The sequence below is a fragment of the Schistocerca nitens genome, chromosome 8 (genome assembly GCF_023898315.1).
Source record: "Schistocerca nitens isolate TAMUIC-IGC-003100 chromosome 8, iqSchNite1.1, whole genome shotgun sequence".
Taxonomy (NCBI): Eukaryota; Metazoa; Arthropoda; class Insecta; order Orthoptera; family Acrididae; genus Schistocerca; species Schistocerca nitens.
Window position 1 is genome coordinate 606,809,213 of NC_064621.1, and position 14,105 is coordinate 606,823,317.

A 14,105-nucleotide genomic window follows, 5' to 3' on the forward strand; every position below is an offset into this window, starting at 1 on the left:
ATGGGGAAATTTAACCACTACCTGGAGCACCAGAAATTTATGCTGGAAACAGACAATAAAGTCCTGAGATGGATACTCAATAGACCCCATAAGACAGAACGAATTGTGAGGTGGACTCAACAAGATTCTCAGACTTAGATTTGAGATCTGCAATATCAAGGGCTCTGACAACATATTGGCCAATAATTTAAGCTGCATGTAAGAAAAGGAGGATGATAGTCCAACAGATCATCCTCCAGAGAATGAACAGGAACAGACAGGTGAAATTGGTTCCATCCTGACTCAGATTCCTTGTCTGTTCAGAGATATTAGAGAATTTTAAGATCAGAATGAACATTTGAGAGTCGTCAAGCGGAGGATTGAGGGTGCTGAGCATGCCAATCCTTATTCAGGTGCTGTGTTGCAAGGTGTGTGGCTCAGACAACTGAAGGTTGTAGTACCTGAGGACCTGATCCCACTGCACTGTCATTTAAGTATTTCCATGAATCCCAAGTGTGAGGGAGGGGGGGGGGGGTGTTAGGAGGTACACAAAACAAGGTGGGAAAAGATGAGGAACTTTTCTTGTGGCCAAAAATGGCTGCAGAGATTAACAACAGGGTAGCCAACTGTCAGGATGTGCTCTGAGTAAACTTGCTCAGATATCAGGGTCAGGTACTTGACATCAAAACCCACTGATAAGGCATTTCATTGCATGTGTACTGATTTCGTCAGTCCCCTCCCAAGATATAGGGATAGGAACAAGTATATTTTGGTTTGTATTGATGCCTGTACCAAATTTGTATGGTTGCTACCTATCAGAGGGGCAACCACCCGAGTGATCACCCAGAATTTAAGTAGGAATTTTGGGACCTTCAGATTGCTGAAATCCATTGTTACTATTGAAATCCCCCTTGTGCTGAGTGCTCTAATTTCAATCTCAGACATTTTGCTATTTAGGGAGTAAAATAACTGATGATGGTCGAAGTAGAGAGGATATAAAATGTAGACTGGCAATGGCAAGGAAATCGTTTCTGAAGAAGAGAAATTTGTTAACATCGAGTATAGATTTAAGTGTCAGGAAGTCGTTTCTGAAAGTATTTGTATGGAGTGTAGCCATGTATGGAAGTGAAACATGGACGATAACCAGTTTGGACAAGAAGAGAATAGAAGCTTTCGAAATGTGGTGCTACAGAAGAATGCTGAAGATAAGGTGGGTAGATCACGTAACTAATGAGGAGGTATTGAATAGGATTGGGGAGAAGAGAAGTTTGTGGCACAACTTGACTAGAAGAAGGGATCGGTTGGTAGGACATGTTTTGAGGCATCAAGGGATCACAAATTTAGCATTGGAGGGCAGCGTGGAGGGTAAAAATCGTAGAGGGAGACCAAGAGATCAATACACTAAGCAGATTCAGAAGGATGTAGGTTGCAGTAGGTACTGGGAGATGAAGAAGCTTGCACAGGATAGAGTAGCATGGAGAGCTGCATCAAACCAGTCTCAGGACTGAAGACTACAACAACAACAACAACAACATGCCCTGATTGCCTACCATCATGAGTATTAAAGTAATTGGTACAGTTCTCTGCTCTGTTTGACCATGGCATTTAATACCATGTGTCATGAGGCTCATGGATCCACACAACCCTACTTATTTCTGGGGTATCAGGGTGCAACTCCACTGTGCAACTATTGGGTAATGAAGATCTATTGCCTGAAGGGAAGAATCCCTGACAGGTTGCTGCACAGTGGAGGCTGGCCACGAGAAATATCTGGGAGGTGCACAGGAAGGAAGCTGTGAGTCACAATCAGCAGTGCTGGCCAAATTCTTATCGAGTAGGTGATGATGTCTGCGTTAAGAATTTCTGGGGGTTCAGTAGAGGGGCAGAAGGAATCTCTAAAAACCTGTTGCCCAATATAGAGGACCATTGTGTATCAGATTATTTCTTACCCTGGTAATGCTGCTGTTAGGAGATCAGCACTCTGGGCAGGAGGTTACAGTCCACCTCACTCAGATCAAACCAGGTGCTAAGAATTAATGACGGGAGTTTTTGGCCCCATCTGAGATTTGGGGGCAGGTGGAGGGGAGTATGTGCTGTGTTGGTAGTGGTGCCACCTATTTTCTACCTTTCTCCTTCTCCAAGGACGGAGTTCATAGTCTGCGCCGTCCAGTGGCACAACAAGGTTGTGTGGCGCTAGTGCATGCTAGAGGGTGCAGTGGCAGGTGGAGCATGAAGGGACATCCAGGACAGAGGCAGACAGTTATGAAGTGACTGAAAACTTGGGCGGACTGTGGATTGTGTGATCTGTCTGTATTGCTGGTCTCTGGAGTTACATGCCCAAGCTGTCTGTCAGTCCTGGTGGTTTGGCAGAACAGTTCTGAGAACCACATGTGATGATTGTAGTGGGAGGCATGGATTACTCGTGGCTGAATTGATACTGTTTATCTGGTGGGGCACTGTGTTGCCTTTCAGACTTATGAGTGATGCATGCATGTCATAGTGTAAAAGTAAGACATGTTAGAAGTTGTGTAACTTCCATGAGATACAACTGGTGTGGACATGTTGTGATAGTGAGAGGAACTTGGCCTCTTTTCACCATGCAGAGAACAAAGGAAGATATATTTTGTCTTTTAAACTTGAGGACACTGTTTTAGTGTGTGCTTATTTTACAAAGCCTAATTCATGAAGGTGACGATGTATTTGACAGAATCATTTTAATGCACCCATGTTATTTGCATGTCATGGATTCTTGAAGGTGGTGATATTCAAAGTGTTGGCCATAATGTACAATTATTTGGCTAAAACAAATACTAACAAAAAGATAGAGGGGCTGCCCAGTACTTACCTCAGCTCAGTACAGCAAATAGATACACAAAACAGAACAGAAAATTTACATTCCTAGCTTTCAGAACTTTTTTCCTTCATCAGGAAGGAGAGAAGGGGAAAAAGGGAAGAAGGTAAAGTGGATTCAGTTACTCACAACCCAAGTTATGAAGCAACAGGGAAAAGTAAATTGGGAAGGTAGTAAAGGGGGGGGGGGGGGGGGGCAAGGGAGAGAGGGAAGGGTAGCGGAAAGGGAGAGAAGTAAAAAGACTGTTAGTGCATTGGTGAAATAGAGGGCTTTGTAGTGCTGGAATGGAAACAGGCAAGGAGCTAGATGGGTGGGACAATGACCAATGACTAACAAAAGTTGAGGCCAGGAGGGTTACGAGAATGTATAATATGTTGCAGAGAGAGTTCCCACCTGCACAGTTCAGAGAAGCTGGTGTTGGTGGGAAGGATCCAGATGGCACAGGCCGTGAAGCAGTCACTGAAATGAAGAATGTTGTGTTAGGTAGCATGCTCACCAATGCGGTGGTCAACTGTTTCTTGGCCACAGTTTGTCAGGGGCCATTCAAGCGGACAGACAGCTTATTAGTTGTCATGCCCAGATATAATGCAGCACAGTGGTTGCAGCTTAGATTGTAGATCATATGACTGGTTTCATAGGTAGCCCTGCCTCTGATGGGATAGGTAGTGGAGTGGTTGGTGGATGTCATCAAATCAAACACTTTTTAGCCATCTAATTTCCAAACTGTTATTTTATTTGGCTACCAGTTTCAGCAATTTACCACACCATCTTCAGGCCCCCTGACCAAAGTGCAGAAAGATTCCAACCTGCGTTCCAGTCAAAATAGGGGGCAGCATTCAAATACTGCTATTTGTAGATTTATGCTTGATACACCGATCACTTCAACCACCATCTGCCCAGGTTGGAATCTTCCTACACATTGGTCAGGGGGCCTGAAGATGGCATAGTAAATCACTGAAACTGGTCGCCAAATAAAATAACAGTTTGGAAATTAGACAGCTGAAAAGTGTTTGATTTGACATCCTGTACTGAACAGTCGAGTCCCACAACCATCTCTGAAAATATGGATTTACAGGGAGTAGGCGATGGTGAGAGATCTTGCATCTATCTCAATTACAGTGATATGAGCCATGAGGCAATGGGTTGGGAACAGGGGTTGTGTAGGGATGGACGAGGATCTTGTCTGGTTTTGGTGGATGGCAGAATACTACTGTGGGAGTGGAGGGAAGGAGTGCATAGGACATTCGTCATTTCAGGGCACAATGAAAGGCAGTAAAACCTGGACAGAGAATGTGATCCAGTTGCTCCAGTCTTGGGTGGTACTGAATCACAAGGGGAATGCTCTTCTGTGTCCAGTCGGTGGGACTTTGTGACATGAGAAGTGACTGGAAAGATAAAGCATGGGGGATCTGTTTTTGTACAAGGTTATGAGGGTAACTACACTCTGTGAAGGTCTCAGTGAGAGGCTTGTATTTCGAGAGGGACCACTTGTCACTACTTATCCAACTTCCACAGGTGCCTAGGCTGTCTGGAAGGGACTTCTTGATATGGGAAGGGTGGCAACTGTCAAGGTGGAGGTATTCCTGGTGGTTAGTAGGGTTGATATGGACAGAGGTACTGATATAGCTATCTTTGAGTTGGAGGTCAACATCGAGGAAAGTGGCTTGTTGGGTTGAGTAGGACCAGGTGAAACAAATGGGCGAGAAAGTGTTGAGGTTCTGGAGGAATGTGGATAGGGTGTCCATGCCCCTGATCCAGATCATGAAGATTTCATCAGTAAATCTGAAATAGATGAGGTGTTTGGGATTTTGGATGTTAAGGAAGGATTCCTCTAGATGGCCCATGAATAGGTTGACATAGGATGGTGCTATGCGAGTGTCCATAGCGTACTCTGGATTCGTTTGTACCACCCAGTTGTGTTTCCCATCATGTGCAGCTGTTTGCAGTGTGGCCTCAGCAGCCAGAGACTGCAGACTCACTGTGGAGGGTACATACAGACTGTTGTCTGAAATGCTTTTGAACAGTTTCTGAAAATTGGCTCGAGCACCCAGCTCGGCAGCCTACAGGCCAGACCTTATCGACAATGTCAGTACAGACACAAGGATTAGCGATCGTGAGTTGCATTTGCATGAGTGTGTGTGTGAATATGTTCTATCTCCGACAAAGGCCTTGTTGGCCAAAAGCTCACATTTTCTGACAGTTCTTATGTTGTGCCTATCTGAAACTCAAAATCTCCACTATATGATAAGTAGCAGCTATCCTTTTCATAATACTGTTACATTCCATCCTGGATTTTCCATTGTTGAACAACTATAAATTAAGTATAGATTACATTTAGTTTGAAAGTACATGCTTTTCAAGTGTAACTATGTGTTTAATATTACAAAATCAGATGCATTAGAAGCTTACACGATGGTATTCCTCCATAAGTTAGTGAAAAGACTAATGATACCATATTACATATTTCAGATAATTGTTTTATTTATATAGAGTAACATTTATGTTGTAATTATTCACAGTCATTAAATGGAGACTCTCATGAATACAACACATAGGAGCAAAATAACTGGTTGGGAACTGTAAATGCAGGGTTCTTATTTTAAAATAGATTCTCAGCCATTGTTAAGAGTATAAAAGGTTGACAGTTTTCTAAAGTAAGTAAAAATGTTATCTGATCTGTGGACACTGATACAGGGTGGTGGAATAGTTGCAAAGCAAATTTGTAGACAAAATACAAATTTAAAATATGGTTAGTAGGCTGGGGGAGGATAATCATTCTTAGTTGTTTCTGCTCTGGTGAGAGACATGGACAATGTGTATTGTTATGTGGGAAGAACAAATCTATTGAAGTTTCACACATAATTCTGCCAGTCACTGAATTACTTAAGAAAGGAGGAAGGGTATTATTCTAATGTAACTAATCAATATGTAATTCATTTACATCTTGTTTAAAAAGTATGTATAAATTGCATCTAGATTATTTTAAGTAAAATGTCCATATTTCTGCACTCTAAATGTTACATGCTATCAACTCACCCCGGCTGCACATAGGCAGCACTAAGTATCTACAGCCATATGACTTGTCTGACATAGTGGTAATAAATTATATGTACAAAGCTTCCTTGTGAAAACTGTATCAAAATCACTACATTAGTTCCTAAGATTAGCCTTCAGTTACAGACAGAAAAATGTAGCAAGGTACTTTAATTTATAATATGTATAGCATACACTTTAACTGATGCCTACTTGCCAGTCAATGAGGATAACTGCAAAAAACATGAAGACGATAATGAAGCTTGGGAAATCTCAGAAAGCATCATCTCAAAAATTCCCTCAAACTGTATTAAAATTTTAATGGGTGATTTTAGTGCTCAATTAGGTAAAGAGAAAAAACTAAGAAAATGGTGGGTGGATTTCCAGTGCATAAACGAACAAACCAAAATGGCAAAAGACTTGTTGAAATGTGCAAAAATTTTAGCCTTAAAAGTATATTAACACATTTTAAAAAGAACCCATCTAAACAAACAACCTTGGCCTGCACCCAGTACATTTATTGGGGAATTTCAACTCAATCATGTAGCAATTTCATACCCTAGCTACAAAGAAATTACAAATACCCAATTCGGAAAGGAGCTAACATTGATTCTGACCAGTATTTAACATGCATAAAAATAAAACTTCAATCTCAAAAACTCTTTAAAAACAAAAAAATGTTATCTCAAAATTTGACACTACTAAAATAACCCCAACTCTAACAAGCAAACTTGATGAAAAAAACAACCCAACAATTGGCAAAGCCTAAAAGTAAAGTTCATCAAAACAGCACGAAATTTATTTCCACTTCAAAAGAGACAAAACTACCCTTGGTGGAATGGGGATTGTGAAACAGCATTTAAATCTAGGCATGAGGCTTTCAAAATTTGGAATAGTAACAAAACTGAAAATATGTACAACACATTTCTAACTGTAAGAAAAGAAACATCTAAATTAAACTGTCAGACTAAAAGAAACTACAGAAATGCCCAACTTTTAGAAATCGAAAAAGACTTCCAAAATAACAGTACAAGAAACTTTTATAAAACATTCAAAACAAAACTTACCAGTTAGCAACAAAGTCTGTGCTTCAAAAATGAAAATGGTAGTTTGGCTCTTAACAACCAGGAAAATTGTAAGGTACTTGTTAATTATTTTGAAAAACTATTAAACTGTCCAGAAACAACAAATAAATTCCAACCACAGCAAACTAATAACACCAACCCTAACTTTAAAGAACCTGATGAAATCGAAATAAGTAAACAAATTAAGAGACTTAAAAACAATAAAGCATCCAGAGAAGACTGTATAATTGCAGAACTACTATAATCAGCTGGCATGAACGCTATAAAAGAGATCACTCAACTAATTGGACATATCTGGCAAATTGAGAAAATACCTGAGGACTGGGAAACTGTTCTAATTCATCAATTGCATAAAAAAGGGGATAGAACTGATGTTAATAATTACCCAGGAATCTCTCTTCTTCCTGTCACATATAACATTCTCTCACAGTGTTTAGTTGATCAAACCCAAGAACAGTTATTACAACCTAAAATTGGCGAATATCAAGCATGCTTTAGACCAAACAGATCCCGTCCAGAACGAATTTTGAATTTAAAGCTAATCTTTAGGCACCAAGGATTTCTAGTAACAATATTTTATGTACATTCTTGAATTTTAAAAAGGCCTATGACTCAGTTGATTGTGAATCTCTTTTCCAAATTTTAAAAGAACAATGGCCATATAATAAAAATCTAACACTGATTGAGGAAACATTAACTGACACTAGCTCTGAACCATTTGTTATAAAGATGGTATTAGACAGGGAGATGGACTCTCCCCACTACTGTTTAACTGTGTTTTGAAAATGTAATTACAGAATGGTGAGAGCAAAAGTTGAGTCAAAATATAGACCAGTCAATCAAGTTAGGTAGAAGTAATATTGGAGTAGATCTGGCAATTTTAACTAAGGGTATGACCACAACTCAGAAACAAATTTAAATTCTTAAAGATGTTGTGGAAAAGGTAGGACTAGAAATATTCGAAAAAATGGAATATGTGACGCGCGACAAACAAGCACCAAAAAAAAGTTTTTGAACGTGACACATGGAAAAATAAAAAAGGTTTCTTAATTTAAATACTTGGGGGAAATCATACAAGAAAATGGTGTAGAAAAAGCAGCAAATGAAGTTCACTATCAAAAAATGGCAACTGGATTCAGATTAACACAAAATATTCATAACAAAAAATCACTTTCTAAATTGAGTAAACATAGGCATTACAGCACTGTAATCAAACCTGAATGTCTTTATGGAGCAGATACTTTAATTTTAAATAGAAAGAGGGATATTGAAGAAATTCAAAAGAAAGAAAGATTATTAAAAATGTATTAGGCCCCAGAATTACTATGGAGAAACTTATAGGCTGAGAAGTAATAAGGAAATAGAAGAATACACAGACATACATGGTGACATGAGAAAACAAAGACTTAAATTTATTGGGCACATTAAAATAATGGCACCCATTAAGCTGACAAAACAAATAGTAGAATTCTACAAAAACAGAAGTAAGGCCAAAATTTATCCAATTAAATGGATCCTTGCGATTAAGGAGAGTCTTAAAGTAGCTGGTATAACTCAAGCAGACATTACAGATAAAAAAAAAACATTCAGACAAAAGATATTGATTGGAAAGTTGGTCAGAGGGAAATTAGAAAACAGACTGGAACAGTGTGGCCTGATGAAAGAAAGAGACTTCATTCTGACAGGATTAAACAAACTTGGAAACAAAGGAAGGCCAGCCATCAAAATTGAGATTGATTGATTGTAACTCACATGGTTCTATTGGGCCTGTAAATGATTAATAATAGCAATAATAATAATAATAAGTGTAGATTACACATTTTCTATACCAAGTATCGTTACCGACAGTGATCTTAAAATAAATACATGTGCATGGTGTAAGTGCATATTAATGCACATATCTATCTACTGTGTGAACTGAATTTAGATGTAATATACAGACTGTAAGATGTCACACTAATAATTTTGATGCATGTGGGAATAACAACATACCTGAAAGTAAGATCATTGTAGGTGTAGAATGTTTAAAATTTCGTAAAATAACAACTTCTTGTACCTAGTAAGTATTTGTAAATAATAGCAGGAGTTTAAAACAGAATATTGGCTATTTTGATATAAGTAACAGCTCTTTTATATCATTTCACATCTTGATAGCTAAGAATCATCTTTATGTTTCAGTCTTCAGTACATTCACATCAGGCTTATGTGCAGTTGGAATGTACTTTGTATACAATTCCAAGCAAAACTTAGCAGTGTCTGCTGTGTTTAGTGGTGTTATAAGCTGTGGAAATGCAGCCCTTGACTGTCTCATCACAGAAATTTTTCCGACACACCTCAGGTAACCGACATTTTAGTGTATATGACAATTTTTCCATTTATGAATTCTTCTCATAATAATGGCAGATACTCTTGCATAGTTACAATAATTTATTTGTGTGTTCTTGGGGTTTGATGATTTTAACAAGTTACTTACTCATTCTGAAAAATAGTAAAGACTGCTTGAATGTTTTAAAGTCAGCTGACCATAAAAGCTGAATACTAAAATACAACCTTTTTTCTGCTTGTAACGTTTGATTATAAGTGCATGGACAATGTCAACAGTGTACAATTACAGCATTAGTTATGCTCAAATAAAAGTTTTTATAGTATTGTAGAATAATTTAATTCATAGGACAGTAATTCACTCCATGGTGCAACAACTGTTTCTGTGCACAATTTAGTTTTACATTTGTTGCTGGGACAGGATTGTGATATTACAAATAGATTGGCATAGATAAAGAAAACTTTCTTCAATTAAAAATAAAACTCTGGTGGCATCAGCTGTTGGTATGCAAACAAGGAAGAAATTGCACAAAGAGTGACTCTAGAGATCAGTGCTGCACATAAGCAAAATGTGGGTGATTGGAAATCTGGAGAGGCAAAAACTGAGTGCCTTTGAGATAGGGCAATGTTAAAAAGGAAATGAACAGATAAAGAAAGAAATGGAGAAGTACTAAAAAGAGAAGATCGGAAAGAAGTCTATGGAAGACCCTTACGAGAAGTTTGGGACAGCTGCTATGTCATCCAAGAACACATAGTTAACTTGGTTCTGGAAGGAGTAGTAGAGGGAAAAATAGCAGAACTAGACCAAGACTAGAACATGCTCAACACTAGCAGATATTGGGTGTTGTAGTTATGTAGGAAGTGAAAAGTTTAGTGCAAGATAGGAAGGGATGTAGAATGAGATTTAATTGGCCAAGAAGTGGAGAAAGTGGGAAAGGGGGGAGGGAGGGGGTTGGTAGCTGCAGCCTTGTTGAAGGAGGGACTGCCCTGTGATATACCTAAAGAGAGATGGGGAAACAACAGAGATCCCAATCATAAAAACCAGGTAGGTGGGATTTCACGTTCCTCAAGCAAAATGTGTGTCCAGTTTTTTAATCATTGTGTCCTCCCACTTGGCAAAATATTAATATAAAACATTAAAACTGGAAGTGAAGCAGGAGGGCAAGGAGAAAGAATGAACTGAATGCTTCAATCAACACATAAAAGCTACCTGTGAAGGGAGAGTGGGTGCAGAAATTTGTGTAGCAGCCTTTCAGTCGAATATTTAAGATCCCTGTATTATTTACAGGTACAACAGGATTCATAACAGGCAAACACTAATCTTACTTCCGTCTTTAAATTTGCAAGAAGTATGGAACATCTGTATTGTGTATTTTGAGCTCATACTAACCATACTATATGAAAATGTTACCGACTTGTGGAAAAACTTTAGTCAACTTTTTGAAATGTCAGTCAGTCTTCTTAGTGCACAAATAGCACCAATCTTTTAATAATTTAAACTTACATTGTCACAGATATTCTATGTTCTCTTCATAAACTTTCGAGGGTAGGATTTTGAAAACTGAAAGCAATTCAGAATTTCTCTTTCTGTCTTAACATTAACCTGTGCATTTTAGGGAACATGTTTTCATGAAAATAAACAGCTTATCTTTCTTGGGTATTTAATATACTGTTATGCTTTACATTTCATATGCCTGTAAGAAGTACAAATTACAATTTGTACTCCATATTTCCTGACATATTATCACTGTTTCAGAGCCACAGGTGTTGCTGTATCTATGGTGGCAGCTAGGTTAGGTGGAATAATAGGAAACATTGTAATTGCACAGCTGCTGGACCTGTACTGTCCAGCACCAACCTTCATTGTTGCATGCCTTCTAATCGGTAAGTTTTAGAAAAAGCTAAAAATTAGCCACATGCAAGTAAGCTTTAATAAATAAGCTAATAATAACAACACTAATAATTGTAATAATTTTACTTAGTACTTAAGGGTTTAATCAAAGATAACATCACTTGGGTAAAACACTTGAAATACTTAGATGAAATTAACACTGGCAGTGACAGAGAGACCAATAAAATCCATGCATATAAACTGTGTAAAGCTTACACAGTTATGTGGAACATCTACAATAAGAAGTATTTTTTTCACAAAAGCCAAGCTTCTCTACTATCAGATAGTCATTCTCTTAGAAGCACACTATGCATTAGAGACATCATCATTAAATATTGATGCCCGTACCACTGACAGAGTAGAGTGACTTATATTGAGTAAAATGTTTTGACCCAAGATGGCAACTGGTTGCACATATACCCAGAAGAACTGTATTCCCTAATGGGATGATTTAGTTACATTGCACACACAATATGTCCAGATATTTATCAACATATAACATGAATACATGACATTGAAAATAATATCTGAAAAACCAAAGCATGATGACTAACAATCACCCAAAAGAATCTCACAAACATTGCTACTGATCAACTGGCAACTACATGGACTACAGTATAGACAGATCTGCCTCTGTGAGTTCATGTCTGTGAATGTGGCCAAAAAGAGTTTTGAAACTCAAAAATACATGGACATAAAAAGAATAACAGACCCATAATGACCGAATGAAGAATTTTTGGAAAGAAGAAGAACAAACTAAATATTTTTTCTATGTGCTTTTCAAAAGGACAAGCAAAAAACATTAGCTGAAAGCAACATTCTAAAAAGGAAACTAGTTATAGACATTCAGATTGACAGATGCTATGAAACTGTATTTTCTGTTTATTTCTAAAGGGTATGTTACCTTTTTTAAGTTGAATGTTATCTTGTTAATTTTTATTTGTTATGGTTTGTTGCTTCACCTACTGGCCCACATTTTGGAATGTATAACATGTGTGTTTCAGGAGGGGGGCTCCTGTGTCTACTTCTGCCAAACACAACAAGGGAACCTTTGTCTTGACACTTGCTTGCGATGACAGAGCTTATCAACTACTATGTGCATTTGCACAAACTTGCCATAAAACTGAGAGACCAATTTCAGCATTATTTGACTTGGATACGGCATTGCTTCTTTTACACCTTGGAGCATGCAGCCATTGTTATAGTTCTCTCTACTTAACCACTCATGCAGAGTTGACTGTTGGTAATGAAACTGTAAATACCAGATATTTCTCAAACAAATGTAAAATATGTAGATTTTAGATGTAATTTGTTATGTTAAAGGAAAAAATATGTGGCTTGGTTTAGCTTTAACATTATACATTTATTTGCCAAAAGATGGCAATTTTTGATTGACCAGGATTAAAGGATGAAAATTCAAAACACTGTTACAATAAAAAACACACACACACACTTCTTTCTGTTTACAATGCCTGTAAATTTATATCAGTTAGAAATAAGGTTCTGTGTCCAGTAGACAATAAGCATTAGATAATAAAAACAGAAATTCCAAATGCTCAGGGAAACACTAAATTTCTCTGTTATGACATTTTAACCAAACAGGAGGATACTACATTAGAATATTGAACACAAAAACATATCATTATTGCTACTTTCTGTACACACTATGATTGTGGATTGTCTGTACAAAGACTTCTGTAGAATAAGTAGGAATAAATATTATTTATGATGACAAGTGCAAAATGTAAAATCATGCTCCTCTACAGTGTTGTTTGTAAATGTTTCACTGCACAGCTACAGTATTTCTTCCAGAACATTTTGCAACTCTGTTTCCCCTGTTAATAACTTCACAATATTAGACTATAAAATTTATAGAAAATATACCAAAATTGTTAAGTTTGTAAGTGAAAACAAGTAACTATTTGTTATGCCGCTGTGTAAAATGTATATATTTATTGTTGGAAAGAAGTGCTGTAAATAAGTATATTACTCCCCAAAAGGTGCTTAGTCAACTGTGATAAGATAAATCTCCAACTTTTTGTATCTTTCTGTTGTATCATTTGTTTTCCAAGAGTATAATCTAGATTTTTGTTTGAATCAATGTCATGAATCAGATAGATATCCAGTTTTATCTATTTGAATACTTTGACTAATCAGTCCTGTTTTTAAGACTGTGCAAATTACTACATATTATCATTCAATGGCAGCTTTTTAATTTGAACACTGGTCTGTTAAAAAAAGAAATATTGCTAACAAAGTTCAACTCAATCATAAACTAGTCATTTTACATTAAGTAACTAATATCTATGGAGTGCATGTGTTATGAATTTCTGTGAATCATGTTTCCTAAAATAGTGTTATAAAAAGACTATGCACATTTTGAGTATTGTATATAGCTTGTAAACTGAATGTAGTAATATAAGAAAATGACTTGCAGTAACCACAATAGTCAATCATAATACAAAACAATAAAAGTTTAATTATAATACTATTTGATGAAAAATATATATATGTTTCTCAAAAGTTACCCATTCCCGATCCCATCATGCACAATGTATGGTTAGTATCATACTCAACAACTTTTTTTTTTTTTTTGCATACAACCCAGCTTCACAGCTGGGATTGCTTATGCACCCTAGGGTATCTGGTTCCAGTCCTGATGACAGAAGAAATTTTCATCACTAGTATTTTGTTGGCAAGGAGAAATGGTGACGACCAGTTCTTCATTGCCAGACTTTGCGCCCGTGTCCTGGTTTAATTTCGCAGTACAAGCCTCTCAATAGTGTTCAATAGTGTCTCATAAAGTCAGAGCATATGACACAGCTGATGGTGATTTGCCGATTGTATATGGATTTTAAATCCTGTCGGTCCCCTCGGTGCAGAATGATAGATGTGCTAGCCCTGGGTTTCACCTTGTCCCTTCCATTCATCCACAACACTGCTT

The 14,105-nt window shown here is 37.4% G+C and overlaps 1 protein-coding gene across 1 annotated transcript in view; it reads left to right on the forward strand.

Annotated features, from left to right (window-relative positions):
- The window catches only part of LOC126199086 (synaptic vesicle glycoprotein 2B), a 388,030-nt gene extending 374,431 nt beyond the window's left edge, over positions 1–13,599 (forward strand). Inside the window, exons 11-13 of the mRNA XM_049935833.1 lie at positions 9,127–9,286; positions 11,027–11,154; positions 12,166–13,599. Coding sequence (XP_049791790.1) covers positions 9,127–9,286; positions 11,027–11,154; positions 12,166–12,221 — 344 coding nt within the window. The 3' untranslated portion in view covers positions 12,222–13,599. The remainder of the gene's footprint in view (positions 1–9,126; positions 9,287–11,026; positions 11,155–12,165) is intronic.
- The last annotated feature ends 506 nt before the right edge of the window (positions 13,600–14,105 follow it).